This window comes from Leopardus geoffroyi, chromosome B1, assembly GCF_018350155.1.
Source record: "Leopardus geoffroyi isolate Oge1 chromosome B1, O.geoffroyi_Oge1_pat1.0, whole genome shotgun sequence".
Classification (NCBI taxonomy): Eukaryota; Metazoa; Chordata; class Mammalia; order Carnivora; family Felidae; genus Leopardus; species Leopardus geoffroyi.
The window spans coordinates 96,494,045-96,507,544 of NC_059327.1; the positions used below are offsets into that span (position 1 = coordinate 96,494,045).

A 13,500-nucleotide genomic window follows, 5' to 3' on the forward strand; every position below is an offset into this window, starting at 1 on the left:
AATAAGCTTTCCCTCATTCCAGCTAGGACATACAGTAACCTCCACTATGCCTGGAAGGCATAAGCCCAAGAGAGATCATTGCACAGAGAAGAACAAGAAGGAAGGCCAAAGATGGAGACAGTATTGTCAGCACTCCTACAAAGTCTCAGATCAAAGTGCCAGTAGCATTGGTTTCTGATGAGGTCTCTCTTCCAAGCTTACTGAGGGCTACCTTCTCAATTTGTCTTCACGTGGCTTTTCCTCTCTGTATGTGTAGAATGATATGCATATGTCCTCTTCTTATAAGAATACCAGTCCTATTCATTCAGATGGCCAACTGACACATGAAAAAATGCTCAACATCACTCATCATCAGTGAAATACAAATCAAAACCACAACGAAATACCACCTCACACCTTTCAGAATGGCTAACATTAACAACTCAGGCAACAACAGATGTTGGCGAGGATATGGAGGAAAAGGATCTCTTTTGCACTCCTGGTGGGAATGTAAACTGGTGCAGCCACTCTGGTTCCTCAAAAAATTAAAAATAGAACTACCCTACAACCCAGCAATTGCACTGCTAGGCATTTATCCAAGGGATACAGGTATGCTATCTCGAAGGGGCACATGCACCCCAATGTTTATAGCAGCACTATCAACAATTGCCAAAGTATGGAAAGAGCCCAAATGTCTATCGATGGATGAACAGATAAAGAAGATGTGATATATATATATATATATATATATATATATATATATGTGTGTGTGTGTGTATATATATATATATATATATATATACACACATACAATAGAGTATTACTTGGCAATCAAAAAGAATGAAATCTTGCCATTTGCAACCACATGGATGGAATTAGAGGGTATTATGCTACGCAAAATTAGTCAGTCAGAGAAAGACAAACATCATATGACTTCACTCAAAAAAAATGAACATAAGGGAAGGGAAGCAAAAATAATATAAAAACAGGGAGGGGGACAAAAGATAAGAAACTCTTAAATATGGAGAACAAACAGGGTTACTGGAGAGGTTGTGCGGAGGGGGGGATGGGCTAAATGGGTAAGGGGCATTAAGGAATCTACTCCTGATATCATTGTTTCACTATATTATAACTAACTTGAAAGTAAATTTAAAATAATAAATTAAAAAATAAAAAATAAATAAAATAAAAAAATAAAATAAAATAAAATAAAATAAAATAAAATAAAATAAAAGCTGAATAGGAAAAAAATGCATAAATTGTTAAAAAATGTTAAAAAATACCAGTCCTATTAAATTGGGGCCCCATCTTTGTGACTTCATTTAACTTTAATGGTCTCCTTAAAGGCTGCAATATCTCTAAATATAGTCACACTGGGGTTAGGACTTCATACAATTTTTTTTTTCTAAAATTTTTTAGTGTTTATGCTATTTTTGAGAGAGAGACAGAGAGACAGAGTACAAGCAGGGGAGGGACAGAGAGAGAGGTAGACACAGGATCCAAAGCAGGCTCCTGGCTCTGAGCTGTCAGCACAGAGCCCAACGCAGGGCCTGAACCCAGGAACCGTGAGATCATGACCTGAGGCAAAGTTGGCACCCAACATACTGAGCCACCAACGTGCTCTGAGACTTCATATAATTTTAAGTAGATACCACAGTACCATCCTAATGGGTATGAAGAGGTATCTCATTGTGGTTTTTGATTTGCATTTCTCTAACGACTAATGATGTTGAACATCTCATGGGCTTACTGGCCAATTTGTATATCTTCTTTGAAGAAATGTCTATTCAAATCCTTTGCCCATTTTTGAATTGGGTTTTTTTTTAGTTGTCAAGTTTTTAGAGTTCTTTATATATTCTAAATATTAATCCCTAATCAGATATCTGATTTGCAAATATTTTCTCCTATTGAGTAGGCTATCATTTGACTCTGGTAGTAACTTTTGATACATAAAAGTTCTTAATTATGATGAAGTATGGTAATTTTTTTTCTTTTCTCACCTCTGCTTTTGGTGTCATACTCAAGAAACCACTGTCAAATCCAGGGCATGAAAATTTTTCCTTATGCTTTCTTCTAAAAATTTTACAGTTTTACCTCTTACATTTAGGTCTTTAACACACTTTGAGTTAATTTTTTTGTATGCAGTATAAGGTCTGGATCATCCTTTTACATGTTGGATATTCAGTTTTCCTAGTACCATTTGTTAAAAAGATGGTCCTTTTCTCTACTGAACATTCCTAGCACCCTTGCTGAAAATAAGCTGACTGTATACATGAAGGTTTATTTCTAGGTTCTCTACTGATTCCATCGGTCCATTTGCCTGTCCTTAGGCCAGGAAGCTTTACAGTTACAGGAAGCTTTCAAAGTTATGAGGTGTTAGTCTTCGAATTTTATTCTTCCATTTTCAAATTGTTTTAGCTTTTCAGGACTCCTTGCAATTTCATGTGAATTTGAGAATAAGGTTTTCCATTTCTGTGGAAAAGGCTGTCAGACACATAGACCAATGCAATAGAATAGAAATTGATATTCTTCAACAAAACAGGAAAGAATATCCAATGGAAAAAAGACAGACTCTTCAACAAATGGTGTTAGGAGAACTGAACAGCTACATGCAGAAGAATTAAACTGGATCACTTTCTTACACTATACATAAAAATACATTCAAAATGGATGAAAGATCTCAATGTGAGACAGAAAACCATCAAATTCCTAGAGGAGAAGAAAGGCAGTAACTTCTTTGACATTGGCCATAGAAACCTCTTACTAGACACATCTCCTGAGGCAAGGTTTATGAAATTAAAAAGATACTATTGGGACTTCGTTAGGATAAAAAGCTTCTATACAGTGAAGGAAACAATCAATAAAAAAAGGCAACCTTTGGGATGGGAGAAGATATTTGCAAATGACATATCTGATAAAGGGTTAGTATCAAAAATATATAAAGAACTTATCAAACTCAACACCCAAAAAATAAATAATCCAGTTAAAAAATGGGCAACTCCTGAAATCAATCAATAAACTCCTACAATCAATCCACCAATCAAGCAATCAATAAAAATGGGCAGAAGACATGAACAGACACTTTTCCAAAGAAGACATACAGATGGCTAACAGATATATCACTCATCATCAGGGAAATACAAATCAAAACTACAAGGAGGTATCATCTCATATCTGTCAGAATGGCTAAAATTAACAACACAGGAAACAACAGATGTTGAGAGAGGTTGTGGGGAAAGGGGAACTCTCTTACACTATTGGTGGGAATGCAAACTGGTGCAGCCACTCTAGAAAACAGTATGGAGGTCCCTCAAAAAGTTAAGAATAGAATTACCCTATGATACAGCAATTGCACTACTAGGTATTTACCCAAAGGATACAAAAATGCTGATTCAAAGTGATACATGCACCCTGATGTTTACAGCAGCATTATCAACAAGAGCCAAATTATAGATAGAGACCAAATGTCCATCAACTGATGAATGGATAAAGAAAATGTGGTGTGTGTGTGTGTGTGTGTGTGTGTGTGTGTGTATATATATATATATATGTATATATATATATGTATATATATATATATGTATATATATATATGATGCAGTATTATTCAGCCATAAAGAAGAAGGTCCTTAACTTACAAGGGTAGACACACAAGGTTAGCAGCAGACCTGTCCACTGAAACTTGGCATGCCAGAAGGGAGTGGCAGGATATATTCATTGTGCTGAATGGGAAAAATATGCAGCCAAGAATTCTTTATCTAGCAAGGCTGTCATTCAGAATAGATGGACAGATAAAGAGTTTCCCAGACAAACAAAAACTAAAGGAGTTTGTGACTACTAGACCAGCCATGCAAGAAATTTTATGGGAGACTGTTTGAATGGAGAGGAAAAAAAAAAATACCAAAGCAATAAAGACTAGAAAGGACCAGAGAACGTCACTAGAAGCACCAATTCTATAAGTAACACAATGGCAATAAATTCATATCTTTCAATAATTACTGAGTGTAAATGGACTAAATGCTCCAATCAAAAGACATAGGGTATTAGAATGGATACAAAAAATAAGACCCAGCTATATGTTGCCTACAAAAGACTCATTTTAGTCGTTAAGACACCTACAGATTTAAAGTCAGGGAATGGAGAACCACTGGTTATGCTAATGGATGTTAAAAGAAGGCCAGAGTAGCCATACTTATATCAGAAAAAAACTAGATTTTAAAACAAAGACAGTAACAAGAGATGAAGAAGGACATTATATTATATTTAAGGGATCTATCCATCAAGAAAATCTAACAATTGTAAATATGTATGCTCCCACTTGGAGACATCCAAATATATAAATCAATTAATAGAAAACATAATGAAACTGAATGATAATAATACCATTAATAGTAAGGGACTTTAACACCGCACTTATAACAATGGACATATCATCTAGGCGGAAAATCAACAAGGAAAAAATGGCTTTGAATGACACACTGGACCACATGGACTAAACAGATATATTCAGAACACTTCATCCTAAAGCAGCAGAATACACATTCTTCTTGAATGCACATGGGACATCCTCCAGAACAGATCACATACTGGGTCACAAATCAGCTCTCAACAGGTAGAAAAAGATCAAGATCATACCATAGATATTTTCAGATCACAACATTATGAAACTTGAAATCACAAGAAAAATTTGGAAAGCCCTCAAATACATGGAGGTTAAAGAACATCTCACTAAAGAATGAATGGGGTAAACCAGGAAATTAAGGAAGAAATTAAAAATACACGAAGCAAATGAAAATGAAAACATGACAGTCCAAGCTCTTTGGGATGCAGCAAAGACGGTCCTAAGAGGAAAGTATATTGTAATTCAGGCCTATTTCAAGAAGTAAGAAAAATCTCAAATACACAACCTAACCTTACACCTAAAGGAGCTAAAAAAGGAACAGCAAATAAAGCCTAAAGTCAGCAGAAGGGAAATAAAAAAAATACAGAACAGATAAATAAAACTAAGAGCTGGTTCTTTGAAAGAATAAACAAAATTGATGAATCTCTAGCCAGATTTACCAAAAAGAAAAGAGAAAGGAACCAAACAGATAAAATCACAAATGAAAAAGGGGAGATCAGAACCAACACCACAGAAATGTAAACAATTATGAGAATATTATGAAAAACTATATGCCAACAAACTGGGCAATCTGGAGGAAATGGACAAGTTTCTAGAAACATACAAACTACAAAAACTGAAACAGGAAGAAATAGAAAATTTGAACAGACCAATAATCAACAAAGAAATTGAATTAGTAATAAAAAACCTCCTAACAAACAAAAGCCAGGGCCAGATGGCTTTCCAAGGAAATTCTCACCAGATATTTAAAGAACAGTTAATATCTCTTCTTCTCAAACTGTTACAAAAAATAGAAATGGAAGGAAAGCTTCCGAACTCATTCTATGAAGCCAGCATTTCCTTGATTCCAAAACCAAAGACCTCACTAAAAAGGAGAAATACAGACCAATATCCCTGATGAACATGCATGAAAAAATTCTCAACAAGATAGTAGCAAATCAAATTCAACAGTACATTAAAAGAATTATTCACCATGATCAGTGGGATTTATTCCTGGGCTGCAAGTGCAGTTCAATATTCACAAATCAATCAACATGATACATCACATTAATAAAAGAAAGGATAAGAACCATATGATCCTCTCAATAAATGCAGAAAAAGCATTTGACAAAGTATAGCATGTATTCTTGATAAAAACCCTCAACAAAGTAGGGATAGAGGGAACATACCCAACATCATAAAGGCCATTATGAAAGACCCACAGCTAATATCCTCCTCAGTGGGAAAAAACTGAAAACTTTTCCTCTATAGTCAGAAACAAGACAGGGATGTCCACTCTCACCATTGTTATTTAACATAATACTGGAAGTCTTAGCCTCAGCAATCAGACAAGAAAAAGAAATAAAGCCTCCAAATGGCAAAGAAGAAGTCAAACTTTCACTATTTGCAGATGACATGACACTCTATGTAGAAAACCTGAAAGACTCCAAAAAACTGCTGGAACTAATACACGAATTCAGTAAAGTCACAGGATATAAAATCAATGTGCAGAAATCTGTTGCATTTCTATACACCAATAATGAAGCAACAAGAACCTAGAATTCAATCAAAATTTACGAGACAGACACAACAAGAAAATCAAACAGAATGAGACTTACAGATGACTGCTAGCATGATCACACAATGAACTTTAAAATAACTATGATTAGGGACACCTGGGTAGCTCAGTCAGTTAAGCATCAACTTTGACACAGGTCATGACTTCATGGTTGGTGAGTTTGAGCCCCACTTTGGGTTCTCTGCTGTCAGTGCAGAGCCCACTTCAGATCCTTTGTCTTCCTCTCTCTCTGCCCCTCCCCCCACTCATGCACGCTCTCTCTCTCTCACTCAAATTTAAACACTTAAAAAAATAATAACTATGATTAGATTAATATGTTGAAGGATTTCATGGAAAAGGAAAACACGCGTGATAGAATTTCAGCAAGAAAACTATTATTAAGATATCAAATGGTAACGTAAAATATACGAAGCACAATATCAGAAACAGAATTCCCATAATGAGTTTATCCAGAGACTGGACACAGCTGAAGAAAGGATTAGTAAACTTGAACACAGGTCAATCAAAATTATCCAACACGAATTATAAAGAGAAAAAGAGTAGAATAAAAGATGAGATCAACTAAGAGCTGTGAGACACTAGTAAATGGTCTAATGTACATGTAATTGGAATCCCAGAAGGGGAACAAACAACAAGAACACAAGGCAAAAAATATTTGAAGAGCTAAGAGATGAAAATTTTCCTAACCAAACAAAAGACAACAAACAATAAATCCACTATTTCAGAGAACCACAAGGAGGATAAGTACTTTGTATTTCACACACATTTATATACATATATCCATATCCATACCTAGATCCATCAAAGAATTTTATACTCAATAAGAGTATCTTTCAAAATAGAAAAAAAAAACTTTTCCTAATAATCAAAAGTTGACAGAATTCATTACTCATAGACCTGTACAACAAGAAATGTTTAAGAAATGAAGAGAATTACAAAGGGTAAAAATGCGAGCAAATATTTCAAAAATTTCTCATGTTACTTGTTTAAAAGATACTGCCTAAAGAAAAGCAATAACAAGGCATAACAAAGGATGAGAGGAAATGGAACTTTATGGTACTGAAATTCTTATGCTATACATGTAGTGGTATGATATTATTTGAAAGTAGACTAGGTTAAAATGTATATTATGAACTACAGATGACCAGTAAAAAATAAGAGATATAAGTAAAAAGCTAATGGTAGAGATAAAATAGAATTATTGTTAAAACTCAACTGATCCAAAAGATAGAAAGAAAAAGAACAGATGAGACAAATAGAATATAAGATGGTAGATTTAAATCTAACCACATCCATAATTACATTAATGTAGATGATCTAAAGATATGAATGCTCATAGCAGGTGAAGCTACAGTGTAGGAGGCAGGGAGTGCAGGAAGTATAAAGGAACTCTCGGTATCTTCTACTCAATTTTTGCCGTGAACCTAAAACTACTCTAAAAAATAGGTCAGTTGAAAAAAATTCACACTCATTATTGTAAATATTTGTCTGTCAATCCCTGAATTAAGCTCCAGAAAGGTAGGGACTGTATTTATCTTGTTCCCTGCTGTATACTCAGTGCCTAGAAAAATGCCCAACACATTGTTAAGTCCCTGCTTTCCTGATACATTTTATTTGTGGGAGAAGGTCGAGTGGTGCCTGGGAATGAATAAATCAATATATAGATGAATTATTAATAACAAAAGATATAATGTAATAAAAATGGACTGTAAGAAACACATTCCTAACTAAATCTTCCATTAAATGTTCTAACTAAACTAAATGTTATTGATTAAACATCTTTCAACATTATCTGTTGATCTCTAAATATACTGCTCCAATAAAAAAAATACCCTGGAAAAAAAAACCCTCAAAATCGCTGAAAACACAAAAATAACCCTAAGTACACGATAGGAGTGCAAAAAACACATATACATTTTATCTTTTAAGGACAATATATCTAATGAGAACAAAATGTAGAAGTACCAACTAAATATCACTGGAAAGACAAAGGTGGATATTTTCAGATTATGAGAAAGGTATTTTCAGATTTTCTTTGAATGAAACTATTTAATCCTTTCTTTCTAGTAACCAGTCAAAACAAGTTTTCCTAAAGCTAAGTTTTCATTTAGCAATTCAGTCAGATAATTATTCTGAAAACGTCTATTTAAACACAAAATGGGTGTACAAGAAACACAAAGCACTTAGCAGTAAATCACCTCTGCATCCACTCTACAGGACAAAACATGCCTTATTATGTTGTACAACTGGCACTATAAAAGGTTTACTCTGTTATCTCTTTTGAAGTAAATAATAGTCTTTTTAAAAAATTAAAGCTAAAAGGAAAACCACTTACTACTAACAATCAGCTAATCTATTTCCTTCAAAAAGGAAAAATTTCAAAATAATAGTGTTTTATTTCCATATTCTTAATATAGTTTGAGTAGATAGGTTAGCATATTAATTCACTAAGAACCTACTATGCCACTGAGAATCTGGAATCTTTCATAAACCTAAATATTTGTTTATCTAGGAGTATACATTTATGGAAACCAGTTTAAATGGAAAAAAAGTAACTGTCCTACTCAATTTTTCCTTACCGTACTTACTGGAAAATTATCCCACTTAATTCCCCCTCCTTTGGCTTCTTTTTAAAAACTATTTTCATTGTTCTCTAATTTGCTAACATATTAACTTTTATATATTCCAAAGGCCTAATTAGTAACTGTTTTCATAAACTTAAAATAAAAAACAAAGCGATGTTTGACAAATATAGTACCTGACAGAGGATGTTCTTGGTCCATGATCTCTGGAATCCATTACCCAACCAACATGACACTCTAGAGGGGGATTTGTACTATGCCTTGTTTTTCTCTTTCTTGGACTCTAAAGAAAAAGAAGTCAAACATTGCAATGATTTGAGTAGTGTGAACTTCACAAGTAAATTAAAACCCTCTGACTATAAACTAGCTCAAACATTTTCATACTGTGGATGACACATTATGAAATCACATGAAGTCACAAAACTCAAACATCTCACATACAAGTTACAAAACTTAAAAGGTCTTTTGCCTGGTTTCAACACAAGGATTAAAGGAAATACAACTTAGTATGATTCTTCATTATACCTTCTGATCAACTTTAATTACACCACCAAATTGGAAAGAAGTTATTCCTTAACCTGAGAAAACATCAATCACTATGGTGAAATATCATTTTTAAATGAATTTTTACAATCTAAATCATATATTTTAAAAAATGTGATAGAAACTAAAACATCTCATTTTGTAATGTTAAAGGATACAAAATGCAGGCTTTATATTCCTGGTTGTTTTGTGTACCTTTACATCAATAGCTTTTGGTTCTTTAACAACAGGATAAAATCTTGGTGTTTTGTTTGGATCTTGTAACCTGGGTGTTCGAGGTGTTTTAGGTGACCTTGCAGGATAAACTCTAGGAGATTCTGGAACTGCTGTGGGCAATGAAAGGGCCATTGTTGTTGAAGATATTTCTGAAACATCAAACAGCTTCTGAGCTAATTCATCACTCAAATCTGCAAAATAAAAATCTTGTTAAAAGTTACTTAGATGATAAGAAAATATTTTACTTGAGAGCAAGGGTAATTCTGAAATTTTCTACTCTCAAAAGATTTTTTCCTCAGAAACGTTTCAAATATATAAGAATAAAAAATAAACACTTGTCTGTACATCACCTAGCCTTACCAAGTTTTAATTTTGCTATATCCGTTTGACTTTTTTAAAAAGAAAAGTAAGCAGAAGCCCACTGTATAACCTTCCCCAATCCCATTTTGCTTTTCCTCATCAGAGACAACCAGCCTCTAGAATTTGGTACTTTTATCTATAATTATATACATATATGTAATACCATTATTTGCATAATTAGCTTTACATAAGTGACATCATACTGTATGTATCATTTTGCAAGTTTTTGCAGTCATATCTTGTTTGACACTTGATTATTCAAGTTCTACTCATATAGCTTTGGTTTATTCATTTTCACTGCAGAATATTATGCTGTTATACAAATATATCAAAATTTATACATTCTCCTGAAGATGCACATTTATGTTGTTTCCAGATTTTTGGTATAATCAACGATGCTACAGTGAACATTGTTAAATATTTCTCTCTGTATAGGTGTGAGCATGTCTCTAGGGTTTATATGTGAAAGAGAAATGTTGACTAAAATGGCACATGCATCTTTATTTTGAGAGAGAGAGAGAGATGGAAGGAGGGAGGGAGGAAGAGAGAGAGAAAGAGAGAGAGAGAAAGGGAGGGAAGGACAGAGAAAGAGAGAGGGACAGACAGAATCCCAAGCAGGCTCCATGCCATCAGCATGGAGCCCAAGGTGGGGCTCAATCTCATGAACTGTGAGATCATGACCTGAGCCAAAATCAAGAGTAGGAGGCTTAGGGGCACTTGTACCCCAATGTTTATAGCAGCACTTTCAACAATAGCCAAATTGTGGAAAGAGCCTAAATGTCCATCAACTGATGAATTGATAAATTGTGGTTTATATACTCAATGGAATACTACTTGGTAATGAGAAAGAATGAAATATGGCCTTTTGTAGCAATGTGGATGGAACTGGAGAGTGTTATGCTAAGTGAAATAAGTCATACAGAGAAAGACAGATACCATATGTTTTCACTCTTATGTGGATCCTGAGAAGCTTAACAGAAGACCATGGGGGAGGGGAAGGGAAAAAAAAGGGAGGGAGACAAACCATAAGAAACTTAAAAACTGAGAATAAACTGAGGGGTGATTGGGGGTGGAGGGAGGGGAAAGTGGGTGATGGGCATTGAGGGGGTGGAGGGAGGGGAAAGTGGATGATGGGCACCTGTTGGGATGAGCACTGGGTGTTGTACGGAAACCAATTTGACAATAAATTTCATATTAAGAAAAAAAAAAAAGACTAGGAGGCTTAACTGACTAAGCCACCCAGGCATCCTGGCACATGCATCTTCTGATTTACTAAGTACTGATTGCCAAAGTGCTTTCTATAATGGTTTCACCAATTTATACTCCCACCAGTAGCATGAAAAAGTCTCAGCAATTTAATATACTCGTCAAGACTGGTTTCGTTTAGACGTTTAAATATTTATCCATCTCTTGATATTTGAATGGTATTTGTATTTGGGGTTTTGTGTGTGTGTGTGTGTGTGTGTGTGTGTGTGTGTGTGTTTAATTTCAAGTTTTTATTTAAAATCTAGTTAGTTAACATATATGGTAATATTGGTTACAGATGTAGAATTTAGTGATTCACTTCCATATAACATCCAGTGCTCATCACAAGTTGTACTCCTTAATATTCCATCATGCATTTAGCCCATCCCCCACCCACCTCCTTCCATCAACCCTTAGTTTGTTCTCTATAGTTAAGAGTTTTTTATGGTTTGCTTCCCTATTTTTCCCCTCTTCCTCTATGTTTATTACTGGTGAGGTTGAGCATATTTTCATATATATAGTCATCATTCACATTTCTCCTATCATGAGTTTACCACCATATCCTCAGACCATATTTCTATTGGGTTGTTTTACTTATTAATTAGTTTGTGGAAATATTATGGTAAGATACTAATAGTAAGCAAGTAGAATGTAGACTCTGTTTCTGTATGGTTTTTCTTCAGACTTACCAACTTCTTTTGATTCATACAATGGATTTTTGTTTATCATTCAACAAATATTACCAAGTACCTGCTATATGCCAAGCACTATTCTAGAAACAAGGTTGTAAACTCAAAAGTGAACTTAACCACTCTATTACCTAATTTCCCCATTTCTTCTCCCAATCTGTTATCAGAATGATATAATGATATAATAATGATATTCGGCGGGGGGGGGGTGGGGCAAATTAGGTCATTTCATGTCTCTACTTAAAATCCTCAGTGTTTCCCTTTTGCCTCTGGGAGAAGTCTAGTCTCTTTATCATGGCATATGAGACTTGACTGATTTTGACTTATCTATTGTCTTTTTCCACTTCAATTTTAGTGCCCCAGATAGGAACCTACTTGTTTCTATTTTCTTGCTTCTTACCTTTTCATATGCTTTTTCCTCTGTCTGAAAGTCCCTTTCCCTTATCTTTTTACACCAAATTGAATGCATATCCTTCCTTTAATACCCAGCACAGATGTTACTTTCCCTAGGAATCTAAAGCACTTCTTGAATTTCTGCCAATAAAAATAATTCTTTTTTTTTTTTTTGGTGCCACCTTTACATTTCATCCATTTATTGTTCGATTTAGTAAATTAAAATTTATTTTCTTATATATTATCTGATCAGATGCTAAGAACAAGTCCCAGTGCATTCCTAAAAGCAAGGTCCATAATCTAATATTTGTATACCAGTGCCTAAAACAGTGCTAGGAAAAAAATATATACCCAGCAAATGACCGATAAATTTAACTGAATTGTGTTAATACAGATTTTCCTTAGACCAAAAAGATAATGCAATCTCAAGGATAAAACTATGATTATACACTGAAAAATATGTTAAATCCAGCACCTCTGTAAAAGAAATATTTTAAAAAGATCTAGGAACATTAACAGTAAGCTTCCTAGCATCCAGATTATGGTCTCCAAATTCCATTTCCATTTCCCACTGATCTGGTCCTCTACAAGGAATAGAGTCTGTAGCATAAAGTATAATATAAGCCTGGGAAATCTTGAGTCAGAAAGCAATGAAATTAAAAAAGAAAAAAAACTAGAATAGGTCATAAGGACACAGCAGCAAATTTCAGTGGCCCCACCAGTCAAAAATGAAGTATTTTGACCACTAAAAACAATGATTGAAACTGACTAAACATTTCAAATAAATAAGCTCTACAAGTTCAAAATGGTGCCTTAACATTTAATCACATTTGCAGGTTGCTAGGGCACCAAACTCATTATTCTAAAAACTAACCAAATGCAAAGAAAGAAACAAGCATTTATCCTTTCTTTCCTGGAAAAATTGAATTTCAAAGTATTCAAAGAGTTGATAAAAGAATATTCTTCTTTATAGAATTCTAGGTATGGAACACAGGAATGAGAGAACTAGATGACTATTTGTAACTCTAATGAAATAGAGGATGTAGGGAATATTCATCAATGACTCTTAAAACCATTTTGTAAAATGTTGAAGGGAGATTCAGCACCAAAGACATGATCCCTGAAAGGAAGAACTGATAAGCTAGACATCACTGAAATGAAAAAAACATCTGCCCTCCAAATGACACTGTCAAGATAATGAGAAGACAAGTCACAGATCAGAAGAAAATATTTGCAAAAGACACATCTGATAAAGGACCGTTATCCAAAGTATATAAAGAACTCCTAAAACTCAAAAATAAGAAAACAAACAAA

The 13,500-nt window shown here is 34.2% G+C and overlaps 1 protein-coding gene across 15 annotated transcripts in view; it reads right to left on the reverse strand.

Moving 5' to 3' along the window:
* The window catches only part of LARP1B (La ribonucleoprotein 1B), a 133,972-nt gene that overhangs the window by 18,699 nt on the left and 101,773 nt on the right, over nucleotides 1–13,500 (reverse strand). For 10 of the 15 annotated variants that reach the window (XR_006709881.1, XR_006709880.1, XR_006709878.1 and 7 more), the window contains 2 exons: nucleotides 9,479–9,690; nucleotides 8,917–9,023 (listed from right to left, as the gene is read on the reverse strand). Coding sequence is in view for 12 of the 15 variants with exons in the window: in XM_045467890.1 (XP_045323846.1) it covers nucleotides 8,917–9,023; nucleotides 9,479–9,690 (319 nt within the window). In the remaining 3 variants the exon portion in view is untranslated. Of the gene's footprint in view, nucleotides 1–8,916; nucleotides 9,024–9,478; nucleotides 9,691–13,500 lie in introns of those variants that run through there. The other 5 variants (XM_045467830.1, XM_045467847.1, XM_045467823.1 and 2 more) reach the window with 3 other exon arrangements.